Below are 24,248 nucleotides of genomic sequence, written 5' to 3'. Positions count from 1 at the left end.
AAAAATATATCAATCTCAGCCTTAAAAATTTCAATTGACCCAGCATCCAGAGCCTTTTTGGGGGAGCAAGTTTCAGATTTCCACTACCCTTTATGTGAAAAAGTGTTTCCTGATTTCAGTTCTAAATGGCCTAGCTCTAATTTTAAGATTATGCCCTCTTGTTCTAGATTCCCCCATCAGAGGAAATAGTTTCTCTGTATCTACCATATTACATCTTTTTTATCATTTTAACTACCTCGGTTAGATCACCCCTCAAACTCCTGATCTGAAGGGAATAGAGGCCAAGTTTATGCAAACTGTCCTCATAATTTAAACCCAGGAATCATCTTGTGAATCTACACCGAACCCCTTTCAAGACCAATACCTGTATATCTTTCTTATGGTTCTGTGCCCGAAACTGAATGCAAGTGAATGCCTCCATTTTTTATCTCTTTTGTTTAATGACCATTCAAAGGTTCAAAGAAAAAATATTGTTCCTAATGATGAGTTGTGGCATTTTTTAAAAACATCTTCAAACTCATTCAAAAGCAGCATATAAATTGACAGAAACAATAGACTAAGTAAATGGATAAATAATCGGCAAAATACAAAATCTGAGGGAGAAACAAAGTCAGGCTACCCACTAGCCAGGATTTTAAAAAAGCATATTGAAATATCAGATAAGAGCACAGTAAACAAAAGGAGAAAAGCAAATGAAAAGACCGTTCTTGGCTTCTTGTAGGAAATGCAGCAAGTGTGATTGTTACCAGCACTCCAGGGCAGCACACAGCACTGTAAAACCGTATATGTACAAGGCAGTCGGGCCAACTGAATGAAAATCCTGATGTCGCGATCTGTAAAGAACAAAGGAAATAGCCTGGAGCTGGGGGACATGAAACCAAAGCCTGGAAATTACTGTCAGTGATATAATTGTGCGAATGCTTAATGTGCTTCTTTCAAATTCCTTTCTCAGTTGTTTTAATGAAGGTCCTAACCTGTTTACTTGAAATGGCTTCAATCTTCCGCTAATAAAGTGGAGAGAGGAATTTGATGCAAGTGCATTAAGTGTTCATGGAATTTACGGCACAGCAACAAGCCATTCGGCCCAACTGGTCTATGCTGGAGTTAATGTCCTACGCAAACCTCCTCCCACTGTGTTTACTTCCTCTCACCCTATCAACATATCCTTCTATACATTTCTCCCTCGTGTACTCATCTAGCTCACCGAGGTGGGGGTGGGGGAGGAGCTGTATTGTCACACTATTAATAAGTTTATTTTGGGGCAGATCAATATGAAGCTCTGAAGGCTCAGATGTGAGACCTTTGAACTCTCAATGAACTATCAGTTGTAGTACAACTTATTCAGACATTGCCAAAAAAGGGGGGCTATGCTGTAATAAAATAGTCTGTTGTGAAATGTTTCTCTGTTTAAGTCACACCCTTGGTGAATGCTCATAAAATTTGTTGGTTGTATGAGCTTGGCTTATAATAAATCACAGGCGAGGTAATGGCATCTGTTGGACTTGCTCATCTCAGAAGTGTTTTGGTTCTAATTTAAACGCTTGCAGCTTCTCTGATTTCAATTCCAAGTATAATTAAGCTGCCATGTTTGCCTTATGATCCCGAGTGGAGATATGTTTCTTTTGCAGTTGTATTCATTTAAAAACTTTATTTCCATAGATCCAAATGATGCATGATTGCATTTGTACTTAAAATGTCTATTCATAAATCTACAATGTAATTAATTTCATTTACTCTTCTTTCAAAGCTCATTTGTGCAATGGAAAATATCACAAGCATTTGCAAGAACTCTTTGTTCCTCTGGTGGTTCGTTACGTTGACCTGATGGAGTCAGCGATTGCTCAGTCCATTCATAAAAGCTTTGAACAAGAAACATGGCAACCTGTGAAGTAAGTGCCTCAGAGATGCTTCCCCTCATAACAGTTTTCCCTTTTCTAGTGATACTTGCCTGTTCGTTAGGAGTTAGCTTTAACAGTACAAGAGTTTAAACATGGCATCATGCTAGAAGGTGGGCCTATAAGAAATAGATAGAATGGTGACTCAACACATCCATTGCAGCTAGCTGCCCATTATGTTCCTGCAAGAAGGGCATGTGAATTACATTAGGGATCTTGCAAGAGGGATCCAAGTTGATCTAATGAAGACCTGCTCACACACTGGAAGAACACAAGGAAGTGATCCAAATTGCAATCACACTATTCATTGGTAAAATATATCCTTTATCATTTTTTGAGATGTCTGTCTTGCCTGTTGCTCCTCCTCTTTACTATGAAGAAAGACAAGTAAAAGTTTAAGATTACAAAGCCTGAATTGAGGGAATGTTACTATTTTCTTGTACCATGTTTGCTGGTACTATTTTAAAGAGTGTTTAGAGAAGTTTCCAGCCAAGATTATACATTTTCTTGAAACTTAGTTTCATTATGTATTAACTATAATGTGTAAATGTTCTCAATGGTCTATTCCAGTGATATTGCCACAGGTTGATATTTGCCCACACTGCTTACATTGCCTGCTAAAGCATCAAATCATTCAGTGGAACAATTCACACAATGAGACGAAGACTAACTTCATTTTAACAATCAAAATTAACAGTGTAAAAAAAAAACTATCGCCTGTCAGAATTTTTTTAAGGTATGCTGTTTTGTTGGGTTTATGTTTTATTTTAAAAGAATAATTTCTCAAATACTGATTCATTCCTTGTATACTCTATGAAAGGTTTATAGATCAGAACAATGGACTAGAGTGGGTATTTTAGATGCTGATTCTTAGCCTTGTAACAGATAGAACATCTTATTCAAGCTTAAACACCATAAACAAAAGGTAGTTTGATCTGCACATACTTAATCAAGTAACCATTGTGTTTTCCCAGTTAGTTCTTAAAATCATTGATGCTTTGAAATTATGCTGTTTGATATCACAGTGATATTACAGTAGGGACACTTAACACTTTTGTTTTAAATGGATTAACATCTCTGTGCAAAAGGCAGACAAAGAAATTTCATATGAATCTAATATCAAACCGTGCAGTTTTCGAAACCTAGAAGAAGTTTTAGTGAAGTCAATTGTCCAACTGTACTTTCCATAACCAATTGCCTCAGTAGCTCCTGTCTAAAGAGTTAAACACAAACATTTTACATGCTGTGACAGTTTGGCTCAGTTGATAACATTTTTGCCTCTGAGTCAGAAGTTTGTGGGTTCAAGCCAGCTCTAGGACTTGAGCTCCTTTTCGAGGTTGACATTTCAGTGCCTCAGTGAGGGACTACTGCATTGACGAAAGTGCTGTCTTTTGGATGACATTGAAACAAGATCCGTGTCTACCTGTTTGAGTGGATGTCAATGATTCCATGGTACTGCTCACAAGAAGAGCAATGAGTTCTCCCTGTGTTCTGGCCAATATATCTCCTTTATCCAACACCACCAACACAAAGTAACTGGTCATCTATTTTCTGTTTTTGGGATCTTGTGTGCAAATGAGTTGCCATGTTTACCGACATAATAACTTCAAAAATAATTTATTCAATGCGAAGGACTTTGTTGTGTCTTGAGTTCTTCTGTCAACAAATACCAACGAGTTGCTAGGAACATGTTTTATATAGTATGGATCTGGTGGCCACGAAATAATGGCATTTTGGAGCCAACTGACAAATGGGTCCTGTTCTTAGATCTGTCAGATTGCATCCTCAGGAAGAAGCTAGGACAGCTGAAAGGTCACAATCCAACAGTGTGCACGTGTGGAGCTCTAACCTGTGTGCATGTGCAGATTGGAATTGGCACATGTTTGCTTACATTATCCGTTCAACCCATAACATCATTCAGTGGATCAGTTCACATAAAAAGAGATCAGTAACATGATTTTGCTTACATCACATAACCTGATGGCTTGACAACCTCATTGTGCAGCAGTATTTGTGATTTGAACATCATCATAATACTTCACTGTATGGTGATCTAATCAAAGTTTGGGGGAACTGAAACTGAATTATGGAGGATTCCATGACCAAGATCCAAAACTGTGCAGATTTCCTAGTTAAAGGGGTCTGTGGGAAGAATTGGGGCAAAATTGAGGAAATTGGGAGAAAAAACTTGAACTAAAATATGCAATAATGTCCTTTGTAATTCTAAATAGAGGGTATGTCAGCGAAGGTCTGATATACTTAACCTGTACTTCAGAATAATTCTAGAGGATAGCTGATTGAGTAACTGATGTGGAAATTTGTGTGTAATATATTCTTGGACACACCACAATGTATATGATCATAGGGAACATCAACTAATACATTGAATTATTTTTATAGTGTGGACCACCTTAGATTATCATTTCTGTCAGCCTTAAATATTATCATCTTTAATGTTGCCTTTATAAGGTGGTGACTTCTATTAATCTGTAGCTTCTTCAAAAGGTTATTCTATAATCTAATTGCCTTGTAAATCCAGCATGTTTGATCTTAGTGAGTCAATTTATTATGAAGATGCAACTGGAAGTCAACCTGCTTGCTTGAGCTGGAGCACACATATTCCCCATTGCATTGAATGAACTGCTTTTTTTTACTTAATTCTGGCAGTTTGATTCCTCTGATGGTCTCACGATTCTTTCTTCCACAGGAACCTCACCAATAACCTCGCTAGCGTGAGCCTACCAAAAGTCCCAAGTCTGCCTCTTAATCTTCCACAAATGCCTAGCTTTTCTGCACCATCTTGGATGGCCTCTTTATATGATTCCACGTGTGTATACTGCAGAATTGTGTAGCCGCTTGCTTGTGAAGTCTGCATGCTGTGTTCATTTGTTCTTGTGCCTAATGTGTGTTTGGCTGTAGGCATGATGCAAGCTTATATGCTCCCGTTATTGCCTGAATATCTTAGTTCATGAGCACTTGGATGTCAAGAGGGGATCTTTTGTTGTTTATAGAGGAGCCCGTGCATGCAAAAGCTGCTGAGAATAGAAGCAAATCATTGAAATAAAATGGTGTAAATGTTCCCCATTTCATACTGAATCTAATTCATTCATCATAAAATTACTAGAGTCATTATACAGAGGACACATTAAGAGTCAGGACTGACTTCTACTTTAAGGATGTTTACTTGACATATCTCTCCTGTATGTCATAAGCCAATGGACATCTTAGACTATTTTCATCAGAGAGGACAGAGGCTTGGTACTTCAGCAAATTCTGTTCTACTCAACATATGTCACTGACGGTATTGATGATGTGCCCGCCATGCCCGCCCATCACAGCATCTGGGAGGCCACAACCACTCACGTGTTCGGGCCTCATTAACATTTTGTTGGCGAGCTATGGGCACCAAATGGGTGCCCGGCTGCAGCTCACCAGTTTCCTGCAGCGGAAAATCGGCCAGGCTTGTTGGGTGGAGCGGACGCCCCAGGGGAGAGGGGCGGGAGGGTGAGCACGAGCCGGAAGATTTTTGTGGAGCCAGGAAGAGAAACTCTTGCTCTTCCAAGCCCCACAAAAATCTTTTTAAAAAAAAAACAAAATACTTCGCCTCCAGCAGTCCCTTTAAGGCAAGGCCTCTCAACACCTTGAGTAATCAGACTGGCATGCTTCACCCACATCTCCTTGAACGTTATATTAAAGAGTCCTACAACAGGCATAGGACCCCAATTTGCATGTCTAAACAGCCACCCTTCTGTTTTGGGTGTGAGAGTTGGGCGTCCATTTAAAGGCCTGCCTGAAAATTGATTCAGGCAGGCAAATACATGCACAAAGTCCTTACCAGATTTTCAACTGCCGGTCGCCCATTTTTCAGGTGAAAGGCAGCCAGCAGTTAAAAATTTCTTCCATAGATTCTGTGACTAATGTTTTTATTTCAATGAAAGACATTTGACAATTTGCTAATCGTGATCAGAGATGTGAATATTAATTAAAAGTCCGAGAAGTAAAGGCTGATACCAGTAGTACATTTAACAAGGGAAAGAAAAATACAAAATGCCTGAGCTTGTTTTGATATGCAATAGCCCAAGAACAGCAATATTATATCTCATCTGAAGCATCAAAGAGGTATGTCTACGGTGTGTCACTGCTACTGTTCACTTACTCATTCACATAAATTTGTTCGGAAGCTTATAGCCCAAGCTGCAATCTAGTCATGTATTTATTCTACTGCGTTCCAAAGTCAAAAAAGATCACATGAGGGCACGTGACGTAATCAATAGCTGAAATACAATGACAAGAGTTTCTGCTTGACCCCTGGGCTTGCTACAAATGTCCTAGGTATTGGGCAAGTAAAGGTACACTCCAGGTGAGAGAGAGTGGTCACCTACAGGAGTGAGCTGAGACAATGGGGCGAAGAAAAAATATATAGAGTAAAAACCCCAAAATGTGACAACAGTAAGAATTTTAAAACTGAGAGATGAAGAAATGTGAATCAAATTGTACACAGTTATGTATAAAGGGATCAAAGTGACAAGCCCATCCTTTTAAAACTAATTTAAATAGGCAATCATGTGTTTTATTCTGACTTTGCAAGTTGCTCCCTGTTCAAGTACAAGCCCCAACCAGCCTTACAAATGAGTCTCCGCTAACTATATCTCTCTAACAGTTTGGAGACAATTCAGGCTTTTTTTTGGTCACATTTTAGCTTTTGTTTTAAAAAATTGAACCATCGGCTTTCAAATCAATTACACAGAATTTACAGCACTGAAACAGTCCATTCCCCCCAACTGGTCAATGCTGTCATTATTGCTCCACACAAGCCTCCTCCCGCCCTTCTTTATTTAACGCTACCAGCATATCTGCAATTGGCAGGTGGTCAATATTAATTTCCAAAATATTGTGTTGCAAATATTTATGCCACAGTAAAGAGAGCAATGTGGAATTAAAAATTCAATATCTTGTTGGTATTTGTAAAGGGGAATATGATCTGTGAGCTGAAAGAATGTAATCCTGTTGGCTTGATGCCTTTCTGTACAGATGTTTGATATAATTGCGAGGAGGAATGAAGTTGTTGCAAACACTTCCTGTACAGTTGATAACTAATCAAAACTGTGGATTGCTTGCAATTAGAAGTTGTCATCCATCACAGCCAGCAACATGCATAATGCAATAGTTTCAAACAACTTGGCGGCCTGCTCACTGGTTTATTGGCATGAGTTCTGTAGACCAGACTCCAAAACCTAGCAACATTAAAGGGGGGATTCTTAATTAGTGCACAAATCGAGTTAACTTAAAATAACCGGATCCAAGTGATTTAATGACAGTTACAGTATAACTTAAAGAAGTTCACTTGGTATCTATATCGTATTGACTGCCAATCACCTGCTGTCATATGATATCCGTACTCTGCCAGAGAGAACTATCAGGTATCCCTCTTTCACTATGAGGAACAACATGACTCTGAATGTGTGTGCATATGTTTGGTATGTGTCTTTTGTCCTCTTTGCACACTGTCTTTGCTAGGAAATTGATTGCTCCATATTTCATTACACAAATCTGGATCTGTGTGGCTAACACTTGTACTTTGCTGATCCCTTTCTGAATGGGTTTCAGTTCATTTTAGGAGATTTAGATTTCCATTGTTTTCACAATGCGCGTTGGTTTATAAGCCTACTAAAGTTGGGCAAACTCTTAATATGTTTGTCAACACAAAGGTTGCATGCTGACATAGGGGACAAAGAGCTAATTAAAGTATGAGGTTAAAAACTCAATGCTCTAATTAGTTCACAGTCCCCAGTTCCAGAATAGAACCCATGTGTGTTCCTCTCCTATGGCCATTTCCCACGTGTATGCAGTTTGGCACAGGTCCCTTTAAGGTGACACGGAGAACTGCTTTTAAAATTTTAAGTTTTTGGAATGTAGGATGTTATCTACACTCAATCTTCATTTGCCAGCCAATCTTACTGTGTTATTTCCCAAATGTATTGGACTTAATGAATGTAAGTTTATTCATAACCAAAAATCTGTTCAAAGTGAAAAGTTCTTAAAGTGAGACAATCATCATTAGGAAAATATTAGGAACAAGGTTTATGATCAGCAAAAGCAACATAGCTTGCAGGTCTATTTAAATATATGGAACTGTGTTAATTTTCAAGAGGGATGGGCATTAAAATAGGTTACATTTTTAAACCAAAATGAGTGATTGTCACTGTCAATGTGTGACACTTCGAGGATTATTAAAGGGAGATGTATTGTAAAGGATTGTCTCACGATGAGCCTTGATCAGCCACACTTTAAAAAAAAATAATGGTGATTCCATCAGAGTTCCTCTGCAGAGGAGATTTAAACTTCATAGGCTGAAAATTACTGCGAGCGATGTAATTGTCTGAACATTTAATGCAGTGGTATCAAATTCCTTGGACCATTATTTAAACATATGTGTTGAAAATAAATGGGCTTATGCTTCTATTAAAATGACGGAAACAGGAATTTGATATGAGTGCATAAAGTGTTAATATTAAAGCATCACTCACTGTAATTTCCAGACTCAAAGAATATCAGAACCAAGCATAGGTGAATTTTTTTGTCTCAACTCTGAGTCCCTGCTGTCGGAGTTTCAGACAGCCTGCCAATTTCTGCGTCACTCTGAATTGTCTGTTTTTAATGTCCATCCAAGTACAAGAACTGTGATCTACTTACTATTACAATTATCGTGGTCTAACTAATGTATCCCTACAGGGTGGGAATATGAAATTTACTGAGCAGCAATGATGTACTCACAATTATATAAACCCAGCGCTGACAATGAGGTGTAAAAACAGTAATAGTGAAGATCTTAGATTATTAAACTTTCAAGACAATGCATATCTCTAATATATTTTGAATTAATAATTGATCATTCTTACACTGTGTTAGATACCCAGTCTCCTCCACTTCCAATGAGTCAGTGTTAATCACAAGGTGACTACATAGTTTATGTTGAGGATAAATTAGGTTCAGATTAATTTTCTGTATCGGTACAGAGTGGTTATAAGCAGTGTGAAACATAAGAACAGGAGTAGGCCATTCAGCCACTCGAGCCTGTTCCGCCATTCAGTTAGATCATGGCTGATCTGTATCTTAACTCCATTTACTCACCTTGGTTCCATATCCCTTCATAGCCTTACTTAACAAAAATCTATCTATGTCAGTTTTGAAATTTTCCTAGCCTCAACAGCTTTTTGGGGGAGAGTTCCAGATTTCCACTACCCTTTGTGTGAAGAAGTGCTTCCTTACATCCCCCCTGAATGGTCTAACTCTAATTTTAAAGTTATGCCCCCTTGTTCTGGACTCCCCTCACTAGAGGAAATAATTTCTCTCTATCTGCCCAGTTTAGAGTGACGCAAAAATTATCAGGTTTTCTAAAACCCCAACAGCAGAGACTCAGAGTTGAGACAAAAAAATTCACCTCAGCTCGGTTCTAATATTCTTTGAGTCAAACATTTATTACAAGGTCGTCAGGAGCACCAAAAGGTCAGAAAGAGTGGCAACAAAGCCGCTGCCGGTGGCAACAAGGAAGGACAGTGTGGAGGTGACAGGTGGGAGGGTTTGGTGGGGAGGATAAACAAAAACCAATAAAATGTTAAAAAGGGAGTCTTGCCTGCTTCTTTAGATCACTGAACTAGGAGCATGTGGCAGTAAAGTAGAAGAACCAGGAATGAAGCAGATGCGCAAAATTCTGTTTTTAATCGCGCAAAATCCAACAGGCCAATGAGAAAAGGCCAAGTTTGGAAAGCCTTTTAGAAAAATCAAGAGCTAGTGTAATAAGTACCCAATCAGCCAAAAGCTAGTGCAGTGTTCCAAACCATCCACTGCAATTCCTGGCTGGAAGGCACCTCCACCTTTTAGTAGCAAGTCTCTCTATCCATGATGAGAATCAGCACTAAAAGGGTTAATTAACATTGGCATCAATTATTCTTACTGTCTCAATTTTCCTAATGGCATATTTGAGTTTGCATATTAAGAACTGGGAGATCTTCGGGTGGTTTTTACGTTCTACTCTCAAATGATTTGTACTGATTGATCCGGTGGGAATCTGACCCCGCAGGATCTGTTGAGGAGACACAGGGAGCTTTGTGATTTATTGGCAGGTGTTTGTGGAGGGAGAGTACTGAAGGGAGAGAGTGTTGGGACATATTGTTGAGAAAAAAAAAGTGCTTTTAATTAGCTTAGATGGGAGGTTTTTTTATTGTATTAGGGTAATTATGCCTTACTTCTGTAAACATGTTATATTGGAAATTTTCTCTGATATGTTTTCCTTCAAACATTTGATTGAGGTGAACTGCTTTTTATCCCAGAATTTTAAAACATCAAATGATGTCCTGTCCATCTCTCCGTGATTTGACCTGTAATTAAGCCTATTTAAAGATGCACATTTTGGTTAAATCGCCTCAGCCAGTTACGAGTACAGTTTGTACTAACCGAAAATTTCCTGCTGGTCAAGTGTAGATGATGCTTCGATCGTTAGTCTGACAGTATGTGCATTAGTGACATAGAGCACTACCAGTCAATGCCAGCAGAAAAGCAAACCAAAAATTAAATTAACCCCTTAGCTGCACACCAATTTTATGATCCATGTCATTTTACATTTTAATTGATAGCAAGGAGCGATTTCAAGACCGTAATGTAATTTGGGGGTTAAGCTTAGAGCTGCAAACCATGAGAGTTTTGCTTTTGTGGTTTATGATGTCACCTGAACCCCACGATTAAATTACTGCCTGGTAATCACTTCCAAAGATCCATAATTCTCTGTGTAATATGCAGACATGCGTTTGTCTAAGTAAGTAGCAGATGTAGGGCAGTTATGTGTGGGCATTATTTTTGACCACTTGTGACTTTGGCTCAGATAAATAAGCTAATACCAAGTAACCAGGACATTGTTGTGGGATCACTACATTTCCCGTATCAACCCACCAACCCTTTAATCATCAATTCAAAGGAAAGTACCTTTTCTAACCAAGATGTGAATTGCCCTATCGACAGCTCCGTGATTACACAAGTGTTTGAATAACCCTGACCATTGAGTTAATCCCTTAATCCTTTCACACCTGCTTCTCAACATCCCTGGAGCCTTCTCTCCCTCACTTCTTTATTTTACCTCACACAACACATTTGTAATTTTAAAAAAATTGGCTATCCACCTTTTGTTTAAACATTTTTGGGCCTCATTTGTTTTTTCTTATTCTGACATCAAATTGGATCTGAGGGGGGTACAGTGACAAAAATAAACAATCTGAGTTATTTGTTGTACTTGTTCGGTCTGTAGAAAACTTGTGGGGGGTTGGGATGGATGGAGATTTGAGAAGAACGTTTGGATCAAACATTTCACATTCACAAAGTGCAGGACTAAGTATCAGGCCTATATATTTTTATACATTCAGAAGGTACTCAGTTGGATCTGTATGGACAATATTATGTTCGCAGGTTCTTGTGAATCTTGAACTGTCACTTGCTAAGCACCTGATATTTTCTAGCTCTGCATTAGAATTTGAATCAGGGATTAAGAGTAACACTCATTTCTTTGTGTGTACAAATTAAAGATGTGCATGATTTTTTTTTCCTTCTCTGCAAACGTTCTCTCCTTCTGAAGGCATTGAGTCATTGCTGGGATATGGTTCCTTGGGCACTGGTTAACCTCACCCAAGTGGTCATTTATTATGTGTAGACCTAGACAGTGAGTGTCAGCAGGCTATTTGACTATGAATGGCTCATAACCACCTTCTCCTGACATCCATATGTGTTTCCAGCAGCAGTGATCAGGAACAGGAATGCGAGACAATTTTTCCCTCCCCAACCCAGGTGCACTGAGGACAATTATAGCACCAGTTGACTCAGCACAAACCTGGGAGTGAACCTTGGCCTACCAGTCTGTATAACTCAGCTATGCATCTGCTCAGCTTGTTAAGTCATCAGGAGTCCTAGGGAAGAATTTTTGCAGCCAGTTTATTGATGTGACTTTTTTTGAGAAATACATTTGTTTCCAATAATTGCACTTAGTAAAAGTTGACCAATCAGTGGTACCAAATGCTTAACCATGCCTCAGACAAATGAACATTAGTCCAAGTAATTAGTTCATTGTCCTGGGGCCACTACATTTCCCCCATTGACCCACTAACTGTTTACCAGGAACCTGGAGCATTGTAGAATTCGGTCTGTTCAGTACTTTTACCAAACTCCACTCTGAATTCAAAACCCTTCAACCTACTATCAACCCTTTTAAACTTCTGACCTTGCCTGCCCTCCCTACTTAATCTTCCATCCACCAGGTAACACAGGGACAGCCATTTGTAACCAATAACTTGTCAGAAAATGATCCCCTTCTTGTATTCTATCCCATGTACCCAGGTGCAAAAGGCATTGGTGAGGACTCATGTAACAAACTCTTGTCAATTAGACACCATGGGCACGATTTTAAAAGGGAAAAACAGGCGGTGGGGGGTGGGGGAAATCAAAATCGCTGTTTTTGGGAGCGGGCAGACATCCCGGCTGGAACACGCACATTTTTGAATGAGATTCAGGCAAATCTGTGTGTCCGCACATTAGTCACCAGGAAGTCCCGCCCCCACTTAAATCTGGCTGGCTGATAATTAAAGGAGCAAACGTACCTCATTGAGGTACTTAAGGCAGTTTATTTTTTTATTGGATAGTTAAAAAGATTTTAACATTGCCTGGGCGGCTTTCCCACGGCTTCCCATTCACACCTGCTGAAACCAGACAGGCAGGGCTGGATCAGTGAAAATTAAATGAAATAAAATTTCCCGTTGTAAACAAATTAAATAAACATACCTTAAAAAAACAATGTAGCCTGGAACCCCCCCCCCCAATCCTGATCCCGATGTCCGATGTCTCCCCTCTGATCCCGATGTCCGATGTCTCTCCTCTGATCCCGATGTCCGATGTCTCTCCTCTGATCCCGATGTCCGATGTCTCCCCTCTGATCCCAATGTCCGATGTCTGACCTCAGATCCCGATGTCTCTCCTCTGATCCCAATGTCTGATGTCTCCCCTCTGATCCCAATGTCCGATATCTGACCTCAGATCCCAATGTCTCTCCCCTGATCCCAATGTCTGATGTCTCCCCTCTGATTCCAATGTCTGATGACTCCCCTCTGATCCCGATGTCCGATGTCTCCACTCTAATCTTTGTTTCCCCCTCACCCCATCTCTATCCTAACTGCCGATGAGGTCTCTCGCTCTCTCTCTTCCTCCCCCCACCCCTCCCACCCCGCCCCCCCAGGATGTGCAGTTTCTGCCGGCAGCCAGCCTGTCAATCACTCTTCCCGCCAGCATATTAAAATTGTGCCCCATGTAACTATGTTGAATACCTGTGTTTATAATGGATGTTACTTTTCTGTTGTTTGCTTGTAGCTAGTCTGTTTTGCTGGTTAATTGGTCTCCAGTGACATGGTCTGTGAAACAAAAGGGTTCACATGTCTCACAATGCTCTTCTGCTTTAGGAATGGTTCCTCTACGTCTGAGGATCTCTTTTGGAAGTTGGATGCGCTTCAGATGTTTGTTTATGATTTGCACTGGCCAGAACATGAATTTTCCCAGCATCTGGACCAGAGACTCAAACTCATGGCCAGTGATATGATCGAGGCCTGTGTAAAAAGGTATGAATGTACAAACTGGTATTACGGGAGCGGTTAATACAATAGCTGTGCACCTTACAGCAACGTGCAATGAAGTGCTACATCGTAGAATGAGGTTTTTCTGAAGAGATTATGGCCTAGGAATTTGATTGCACCCAAAGAGGTGACTGGGCATGTGCAGGATGCACAAAGAGGCAGGTGGCAGGACCATGGCCAATTGGTTCGCTGGTCTCATTTGTATGTTACAAGTGAGCTACGGCCAGTCACAGCCCTGGAGGCAACTCGCCAGTTACATGGGAGGGAGAAGGAAAGTGAGATTGGCCGGCTGGGATGCCGGCCAAAAGCCTAAGATGAGTCTGGGGAGGGGGGGGTGAGTGCGAGCTGGCAGCGGCCTGCAGAGATAATGGGGAGCCAGGAGCAGCACTCCTGCTCCTTCTGACTCCTCATTCAGTTAAGTAAAAAAAATGGTAGCAGTCTCTCTTTAAGGACTGCTGGTCTGCTACTGTGCACCTGAGTAACTGCCCAGGGTGTATGCGGTGGTCAGCTGCAATCAAATTTCACAAAGGGGTCTGAAACAGACATTATGCTCCCTATTTGGATAAACAATGAGCCTACCGCCAGTTTCAGGCGGGCGCCCTGGACGACTACAGAGCGCCTTAACCAATATGGCGTGAAGCACACTTCCAGTGCAGACTGAGCACCCACCCTGCACGCCATATTGGGCCCTGCTGCGGCCATTTTTCAGCTGGAAAACAGTGGTGTGCAATTGAATTCCTTGGGGCCCGTATGTTTCTTGTAAATCTTCATCGGGGACAAACATGAGCAAGTTCTGTCTTTTTGGTTGATGGTAGATGTTCCCATCCTTTGTTAAAGAAGAAACATCACCATCGGGATTGAAGTGTGTATTTTTGCAGAAGCTTTATCCATATGTCCATAATGCCCTTCAACAATAGTCTGTGAAACATTTAATTTTTGAAATGTATATTTTTTTAATTGAAAGTTTGGGTGCTCTCTTTTCTCCCCATTCCCCTGGTCTCCCCAGACAACTAATTAGCTGTGGTCAGGAGGACAAGTAGATGACCAGTTTCCCAGACTTCTGCTCATGGCACTCCGAACTGACCTCCAGAACCTGCACACATATGAATGCTGCAGATGGGGAAAAGCTACATCCTTATCAGGACTTGTTTTAAAAATCAAATGGTGGAACGGAATTGTTGTTACCTTTAAAATGCTTTCTTTCTCCCCACCTCTCTTTTTCTGTTGATATTCAAATTTTCTGTAAACCCTGAATGCTAGTGACATAATCAGAGGAAACTCGCGAGGTGTTCAGCCTGGTGGTGATGGGAGCACATTTAACAGGAGCAGGTAGTCATTTAATCCAGGGTGCTGCAGCAGTTTTGTTATTTGAACTGTTTGCAGTAAGCCGGCTCCCTCTTACTGTGGGACTGAATAATTCCTCTCTGCCAACTCTTCCAGTGATGTCGTTTGGATTCCCTCTTCAAGCAAAAGCAGAAACAAAGAGAAAAAATCCTAGATATTTAAGGGATCCTGCTAATAAGATTCCCTCTTCAAAGAGCGATCAGTACCTGGTTCGAACTTTCTATGAAAGATCTCCTTCACTTTTCTGATCTTTATGATTTAAAATTAAATGTTTCACAGGCTATTGTTAAACAGCATTAAGAATGCATGGATGAAGCTTCTGTACAACTAAACCCTTCAAGGAATATTCTATTTATGCACACAGTGAAGGAAGCACTTTGAGAACAAATGTTTCAGTACTGTGCTTGGATTTGTAGTCCAAATTATATTTTCAATATCAAAAATGGCAGTTAAGCTGCACGGTGCAATTTGAAAGATAAAACCTACACAATTTATTTTTTAAATTGGTTTTATGAAACATTCACAAGTGACATAAAAGGTTGATGAAGGTATTTGTTCAAAGATGTTGATAATAGCATGTAGAACTTTTGAAACTAGATGGCAATTTTAGTCCACCCTTTTTATTATTCCCATCTCCTCTTCTGAATGTAGCAACTCACACTTTAGTAAGGATTGATGGGCGCCAGTCTCCGTGTGTGAGCTGGGCAGTGAGAGCTAGAAGGATGTATTCATCTACGGGGAGGGGGGGGGCATCACAGCCAAGCCCAATGCTGTCCACACCTGACATCCACATGAACGCCCGCCTGTGCACACGCTTTCCAGGAGCGGTCCCAGAAAGTGATCAGGAGCAGGAATCGTGGCTGGCTATTTTTCCCCCTCTCTTAGTAACTTAGGGACACTGAGACCAACTGTGCTGCCTGACTACTACCCCAGCTTAGATCATCTTGCTTTACTCAGCGCACACTAGGCATTGCACTGGGACCTTCCTGGTTTGTATGGTATGGGAGGGATTGCTATTGTAAGAAAAATCTTTACAAAGTTACAATTTTTTGTTTTTTTTAGTTTAAAAAAACTTGACGAGGAAGAATATTCGGATAAACCAAGCTGTGCTTTATGAAGCAAGTTCAAAGCTATTTTTTTTCCCTTGGATGTGATAACAAAAGGGAAATGCTGTCTCCAGGGAATATAATCCTTTCAGTTGCAGTTCCATAACCTATTTAAAGAATAGTAATCGCGTCTGTTGAGAGAGAGTGACAGGTTAATGAAAGCCTCATGATTCTGGGGCTAGGTTACGTGTATATAAAAAGGTATTTGTTTCTGTTATAACAGTACGCTAAGCTCCACTGATGGCTCAGCGAGTTTATCCAGTGAGTAGCTGAGCCATACAGACCAGGAAGATGACAGGTTTGATCCCTGGTCTGTGTGGAGTAAACTGATCTGAGCTGGGCCGAATGGCCGCCTTCTGTGTGTTAACCACTCTATGATTCAATGTGCAGCATTAGGGATTCAACAGTTGATCTCAGCATGTCTGGATTAAGAAAGGGAAAGTTAGTGACCCATGAAAGCCTTGATGGAAGTCTACCTATGTGGACTTCAGGGGAGGACTACTCTGGTTAGACATCTCACATATGAAAAAATTGCAAGCTTACACTAGGGATATGCTACAGATCTCCAAATCAGCATAAGGAAAGACCTCCAGATGTCCCAAAGCGCTTTACAGCCATTGAACTATTTTTGAAGTGTAGTCACTGTTGTAGTGTAGGAAACGTGGCAGCCAATTTGCGCACAGCAAGGTCCCACAATTGGCAATGTAATAATGACCAGATAATCTGTTTTAGTGGTGTTGGTTGAGGGATAAATATTGGCCTGGACACCAGGGAAAACTCCCCTGCTCTTCTTAGAATAGTGCCATGGGATCTTTTACATTCACCTGAGAGGGCAGACAGGACCTAGATTTAAGTCTCATCGGAAAGACTGCACCTCCAACAGTGCAGCACTCCCTCAGTATTGCACTGGAGGGCCAGCCTGGATCTTGTGCTCAGGTCTCTGGAGTGGGGTTTGAATCACAGCCTTCTGCCTCAGAGGTGAGAGTCCTACCCACTGAGGAAAAAAGTTTGCACCAGGAAAAGATAGCAAGTGTGTGAGAGAGCAGGAAAGTTATTTTAGTGGGAGATTTCAATCAACAAAATATAAGCTGAGGAAAACCCAAACAATTTAGAGTCATAGTTGGTAAATGTAATACATGGCTACTTCATTACCCAATATGTCAAGAAAACCACAAGAGGCAGTGCTCATCTTGACCCAATATTTGTAAATGACCCAGACAACATACAGGAAATGGAAGTCATAGAACCCCTATGGGATAGCGACCACAGAATGATCAGGTTTAACACGAGCCGGAAATCAGGTACAGAATTTTGTATGGGCTAAATTCAAAGAAATGAGGGAACAACTGAAGCAAATAGATTGACTGTAGGTTGCTGAATTACATTTCAGTAGAGGGCAAGTGAATCATCTTTAAAGGTATAATCCTGAGCAAGCCGAATAAATACGTTGCTCAAACTAACAAGTTCAGACTAAGCAAGTGGTACCCTAAATGGATTAACGGACAGACTAAAAATGAAAGAGAAAAACAACTGCGACAAATTCTGCAGAGAGGAAACAGAAGGGGTTAATTGGGATGAATATAAGAAAATGTAGAAAAAATGTAAAAGCAGATTAGAGGAGCAACGAGAAACCTAGAAAAAAGGACCTAACAGGAGCAACATCTTTTTTCACTACCACAACAGCAAGAGGACAGTTAGAGAAGGAATGAAAACCTTACTCAGAGGGTGTACCTTTCTTTGGGTCTCTGTGCATTGTGCAGCATCCCCTAGAAGCAGGCAGATGATCTGTTCTACGCCTCTGCTACTGCTGCACCAGAGGTGTTCAACAGCAGCCTGGGGTCCCTCTCTGCATTCAAACCTGATTGAAGACAGTTAGGTTTAATTGAGGAAACCCTTTTGAGACACTAACAGGTGGCAGAGTGTCAACCAATCTCCCGTTCAGCATGCCAGCAGTAATACTTTTCTGTTGCCAACTAAGCCTAGGCAGCAGTTTTTAACAGCTGTAAAAGCACCAGAGAAACAAAATAATAATTAAAACGAAGCTTGGCAGAAACGAAATGAATGTCAATAATGGGGCCCACCTGTATTGTCTGTACCTTATGGAAAATTCAAAATAACAGGCAAATTAACGGACTACAGTCTCGTCCTTTAGATCAGCCTGCCTGTCTTGAGTTTCCTGTGACAATATTACTTTAATGACCCATGGAAGTGTAGGTGGGTGGGATTGGGATAGTTATTAATTCAAAGTATCTTCATCCCCACTGCAACAGTTTTTGCTCCCACGCACTGTTCAAGCTAAATATCAATATAGTGGAGAATTTAAATGGGCACTTTGTATACAGAAATTAAAATGATCTCAAGCACTCTTTCAATCACAGGGTTGGTAGATTTCATTGTTTAGGTTTGCAGAGCCCTCTCGTTGTATTGGAGTCGTGCCCTCTTAAAGGGAAATTCCAATGAAGGGTTTAGTGCTAAACTTCAAACCCTTCATATCTATTTTTCAAATTGTAAAATTGTGTTGACATCCTTGCTGTTTGAAGGGTGACCTTTTGATCAATAGCATATATTCTGTCATACCGCAGAGGAGCACATACCCTCTTAACAGAAAAGAGGCAATATTTAATAGGTTTAATGCTATTAAGGTCATTTATTTCTATTTTAAACATAGACTAAAGTGTTTAATTTCTTTATTGATCATACAAGTGGAACTCGATGTTGTAGAATTTATTTTACCAAGAGTATTTTATATTGGAGTAGATGGAAGTGTTTTTAATCATGAAAGATGTTTGATCTTAAGAGCTTGGGCATGGAGTTTACCACATTGGAGCAACAATATTCAATATTACAGAATGCCAGGACGCAGACTTGACTACACGTTACTGGGTTGTATAACTCAGCTGGGCCAATGTGGGTGGTGCAAAGTGTGGGGGGCAATAGAGAGTGCGAGCAAATCAAAAAACAAGTGATTCATTCGCTGCTCTCATACACCTCCCAGAGGTCAGTTCACAGTACCATTGGTGGAGGCCTGGGAACAGGCCGCCCATGCATTTGGCTGTAGATGGTGTGTGGGAACATTAAAATATAAAGTTTACCCGCCAACATTAAAAAAGAGAGAAATAAAAACAGAAAATGCTGGAAATACTCAGCAGGCCAGGCAGCATCTGTGGAGAAAGAAACAGTTAACGTTTCAGGTCGATGACCTTTCGTCAGAAAAAGAGAAGTTTGATCATATCAAAGTTGATTGTAAGTGGGCTCTCCTGCATTGGATTCAGGTAAGGCCCAAGGATACAGCCAAGCTGATCTCATCTATAGGCTTTCATATTCCCTGCTCTTTAACTACTAGTAGGTAGTGGCTTTGCAGTGACTGTTTGTTTATAAGGATCAGCTGTCGCTATGGAATGACTGTGTTCTTTTTGTTTACATCAAACAGAACAAGAGTTGCATTTGAAGTCAAGTTACAAAAAATGAGCAAGTCAACAGATTTGCGTGTTCCTTCTTCTGTCTGTACAATGTTCAATGTGCTTGTGGAGGCCAAGAAACAGTCTACAAAACTGTGCATTTTAGAAGGTGCCCAAGAGGTAGGCATTCATTTTCATTTATTATTTCACTTCTATTTGTGTTTTCCACTGTATTTGAGTGTTTTGCAGTTTTTACAAATGGTTGTTTTCACTTCAACAAATGTTTTACAAATCAGATTATTTCAAAGCATCGCATTTACATCTTGGATCACCTTGGAGGGAGAAGTCCTACTAGTACCCAACCCTCTCCCCATAAAGCCCCCAATCTCTCACCTCTTGGGAATGAATAATGGCTTGCAGTGCAGGGTTGTTCCCTGGAGGAGAATATTTTCATTTGTATTATATGTAACATTGCAGTGCGATGATGTCACTTCCCCAGTGGTATAGTTTCCAACAGCAATGCCAGTCAGGGTTCATTATTTAAAGTGAAGCCAGGACGGTATCCTTTTTATCTGCTTTAGAGGCAAACAGTATGTGGGAAGCTGGCCTCAATGTGATCCCAAACCAGAAACAGAGTAGAAATCATTCTGCATACAGCAAAAGAAAAGTCATGGATGATTTAAAGCTGCATACTCAAAAAAAAAATTGACCTTTGCAATGAAGTTAAATAAATATCTCAAATGCTGTATAATTCCACCATTAGTGAAAATCATGTCAGGGAGAAAATTACAATGATGGAGAAAATATAAAACTTAAATTATATTATTTAGTGCATTGTCTCACCATCAACATCCTATTCACAAAGTGACTGTAGTTTAAAATATTTTTAAATTACTATTTAACAGTCATTAGTTAGCTTTAACAGGCATTGAAAAATGTTTTGCAATATTTACTAAGTGATCTATTTATGTTTGATCGAATGTTTACCTGCATTGTCATGACAAAACCTGGGGAGCAATCAGTTAAGATCAGTTTTTTGTTTTCTGGCAAGTAGGAATTGAGGTTAAAAGGACCGCATCACGCTCTGATCACCCCACACATGGGGCTCGATTTTCAGAGATCCGAGACGGCGGGTTTGTGGCGGGGGGGCTGCGAAAATCGGGGATTCCTGGAGCGGGTCTGGAGCCCGGCTCCAACCCGCCCACTTCCAGGTTCTCAAGTGACGCGTTTAGATGCGCGCAGCCCCCGCATGCAGGACTCCCACCGGCAATTAAAGCCGGCGGGATCTCACTTAAACCAATTAATTAGATAGTTCATGTCATTTGCAGACCTGATTTGTAGGATATTTTATGAGGGATGGGATTTTCAACTCAACTGAGACTCTTTCCCGTACCGGGGGAAGCACTCCCAGTTGAAATGGACATGCTGCAGCCACCAGCCTGTGGGAGCTGCAAAGGTCTATTTGACAGGTGGAGGGGGGAGACCCTCACTCATTGCAGGAGGTCACTCTGTCACTTTGGACAAAGTTTGGCCTCCACCACCCTCCTCCTAACAATAAAATTCACAAACTTGCACACTTACCCCGGTGTGCAGACACATGTACCTACCTTGTGGACCCCCTCAAACATGCACCTTCCGGATGGGGGCCGCCATAGCTGCAGTCATGACCTCCTCGGAGGACGAACAGCATCACCAGCCTCGCCATCCACGCCGTCCACCTCTGACACGTGGAGCTCCACAACACAGTGCTGTGACACATCCACCTGCACAGCAGGAGGGAGGGCAATCGCAGAAGGCACTACCCTCGCCACAGGGTCTACAGACCGAGGCTCAGCTTCCTGGACCTCTCTGAGCAGCAGTGCACATGGAGGCTCAGAGTCACTCGACATGTAGTCGTGGACATCTGCAGCCTCCTTCATGCCGAGCTGCTCCCGGCTGGCCCGAGCACCATCTTCTTACCTGTCACTGTCAAAGTCACCACTGCCCTCAACAACTTCTCCTCCACATCCTTTCAGTGTGCCACCGGGGACATGGCCGACGTCTCTCAGTCGTCTGCACAAAAGATCCCTGCAAATACACCTACACCCACTCTGCAGTGACACAATGGGTGGCATCAGGTGTGGGTCTTCATTGTGATCCTCAGGAAAGGGCATTATTGCACAAACCAGACAGGATTTGCAAAGATATGGCAATAGTGGTGACAATATAATATGTAATGTGAATTGATCCAGAAATCAAATATAAATAAAAAGCATGACAAACCCTCAAACACCCTTGTGCATCCCCTTCATGCTCACGACACGTTTGCCTTACGCTTCCTACTACACATATGTGATGCATGCCCTGTGGCTGCAGCACAGGTAGTGACAGGTTGAGTGAGGCTGACCGTGAAAGAGATGCACGAGAGGGTGGGAATGAGACGGAGCCATGAGATTGTATGAGGATTGGGTTGAGTGGTAGTGGTGGGATGAGTAAGTGCAGGTAAGATGAGGATGAGCTTTGAGTGGGTGTGAGGAGTGATGTGACAGAGTAGTGTTGGCAGTGCAGAAGGAGATGTGGGGTAGGGGCGGTGATGTGGCAGACGGAGTGTAGGGGAATGAGTAAGTGCACTCACTTTGGCTGACCTACTTAGGTCATTGAAGCGCCTCCTGCACTGTATGCAGGTGCGTGATATGTTGGTGGTGCTGGTGACCTCCTCTGCCACCTCGAGCCAGGCCTTCTTGGTGGCAGAGGCAGGCCACTTCCTCCCGTCCACCGGGGAGAAGATCTCTGTCCTCCTCCTCCTCCTCACCCCATCCTAGAGTAGGACCTGGAGTGAGGCATCGTTAAACGTGGGAGCAGCCTTCCCCCTGGGCTGCTCCATGCTGTAATTTTGGCTCCTCTCTGCAGCATCAGTCAGCGGAGGACTGCCCCTTTAAATAGGGCTTCTCCAGCTGACAGCCTATGATGCGGCTGCGCAGTCCGCCCGCTGCGCAGCTTTCCAGCGCGAAACCCGGAAGCCAAGGTAAGTACCTTCAATTAGGCTGCGATCGCGTGCGGAGCACCCTGAATTCACTTGCCGCGTTACCCACGCGCCCAGTCGACCCCCGCTGCCAACCGGCCTCCCTCCTAAAATCGAGCCCATGGTTTCCTATTCTCAACCATGCTGCGTGAATAGGCATCAAGCAGGGGGAAACACATCTCCTTACAGGAAGAGAAGGCAGGAGGGAGAGTCACATGGGCTTCCGTTGCATACGTTCTAATGGCTCATTTCAGAACAGCATTGGTGGAGGGCTGATTAAAGGCATCCCTTAGCCTGAATGGTGCAAGAGCCAGAAAAATTAAAGAAAGAAAGTAGCTTTTTTACCCAAAGGAAGTATTTTATGGTCGTGTTATTTTCCAAATCAGTTTTAAGATGATTATGTTTGAAAAACGGCACTATTTTACAATCATTGCGTTCTGGGGACATAAAAATATAGAGAAGCAATTGTCTGACTCCTCAGTACATGGCGTCAAACACAGTCTGTTTCTCTTGCCCATATCCCTGCTGGGTGAGACTGAATGTACTTCATACTGTTTTCTCATTTGCTTGGTGTCTTAATGTCATCATTTAAGATTAATTTATTTTCATTTTAAGATATAACCACCTGATTTGCAGAGTCATTTGAATTTTGATTTAATGTTCATCATTGTCCTTTTGCTTCTTCCTGTGTACTGCATTTATGTTTCCCATCTCCGGTTCCAGTCTAGTAAGCAATGGGTAAGTGTTGTTTTTTTAAATTTATTTTAAATGCCATCTTTTTTTTTAAAAAATGTGGCACTCAGTATGACCTCTAAAAGTGGGTGGGAACTTCAGCTTTGAATGGCCAAGCCAATTTTGGGGTTTCTGACAGGTTGAGATTCGGAAAGTGACACAGATCAAGAAAGCTCCGACCACCTGACTTTCACTCGGTCCAAATACCAAAGGCATTGCAAAGCTGAGGACTAAGCCCTCGTTCTTAACATTGAGCCTGATTTATTTATTTTTTGGCTGGTGTTTTAAGACCGTGTACTGATACTCAAAAGGTGCAAAAAGAATAATAACTGAAATTAAACAATGTGCAACAGTGCTTTTTTTATCATATTTGATAACACACAACTGAAAGGAATCAGTTCCTTTATCCAGCTCCTGTCAGAAGTTGTAGTGAAAATGATCAGTGACTCTTCATTCCTAAGCCTCGTACGCAATAACTGTGTATATCTGTGTTGTACAGCAATCCACTTTGTAGCAAGCCTGCTCTCTCCCCTGCCCCGTCACCAAGAGCTCTCTGATCCTTTGCATTTTTCTGCAAAACATTCCGGGTATTCTGACCTCATTGTGGACTTCGCACTTTTTTTTCCTGAAGCTGCCCTGCAAAACTTCTCGCACAACAAATTAAAACTATTACAATCATTTTTAAATTGTTTATTTTAATAAATGTGTAACTACAACTAGAATTTTGAAATGCCAAAACTTACACTTCGTTAGATTTCTTTTGGTCTAGGAATTTTGCCTTTTTTTTCCACTCGGCGTTGGTATCAAGAACTCCTAGGTCAGGTACACCAGAAGTTAGGCAGAAATTGACGCTGCTTGTACCCAACTCAACATCATATCTTAATCTCAAACTCAGAACGTTCCTATAATGTACCCACTTTCTGCACACTCTCTATGGCCTCTCTGAATAATATAGGCAGTTTTCTATATACTCTCACCTGCTTGAGATTTCCACAGCTCACTTAGGAGCCTTACAGCAACTAAAAAAGAGGTGCTGTTCATCCCATCAGTTTGGGCTGGATTTAAGTCTCAGTCACAGAGGAAAAAGGACAGTTTAGTTTCCTCAATTCTTC

General features: G+C 41.5%; 1 protein-coding gene across 3 annotated transcripts in view; it reads left to right on the top strand.

Annotated features, from left to right (window-relative positions):
* Positions 1–24,248, top strand: part of cadps2 (Ca++-dependent secretion activator 2) — a 603,629-nt gene that overhangs the window by 498,286 nt on the left and 81,095 nt on the right. The window contains exons 19-23 of one of the 3 annotated variants that reach the window (XM_067999803.1): positions 1,748–1,889; positions 4,603–4,722; positions 13,385–13,540; positions 19,436–19,583; positions 23,128–23,142. In XM_067999803.1, coding sequence (XP_067855904.1) covers positions 1,748–1,889; positions 4,603–4,722; positions 13,385–13,540; positions 19,436–19,583; positions 23,128–23,142 — 581 coding nt within the window. The remainder of the gene's footprint in view (positions 1–1,747; positions 1,890–4,602; positions 4,723–13,384; positions 13,541–19,435; positions 19,584–23,127; positions 23,143–24,248) is intronic. The other 2 variants (XM_067999801.1, XM_067999802.1) reach the window with 2 other exon arrangements.

This window comes from Heptranchias perlo, chromosome 18, assembly GCF_035084215.1.
Source record: "Heptranchias perlo isolate sHepPer1 chromosome 18, sHepPer1.hap1, whole genome shotgun sequence".
NCBI lineage: Eukaryota > Metazoa > Chordata > Chondrichthyes > Hexanchiformes > Hexanchidae > Heptranchias > Heptranchias perlo.
This window is presented reverse-complemented; position numbering and strand designations above follow the sequence as displayed.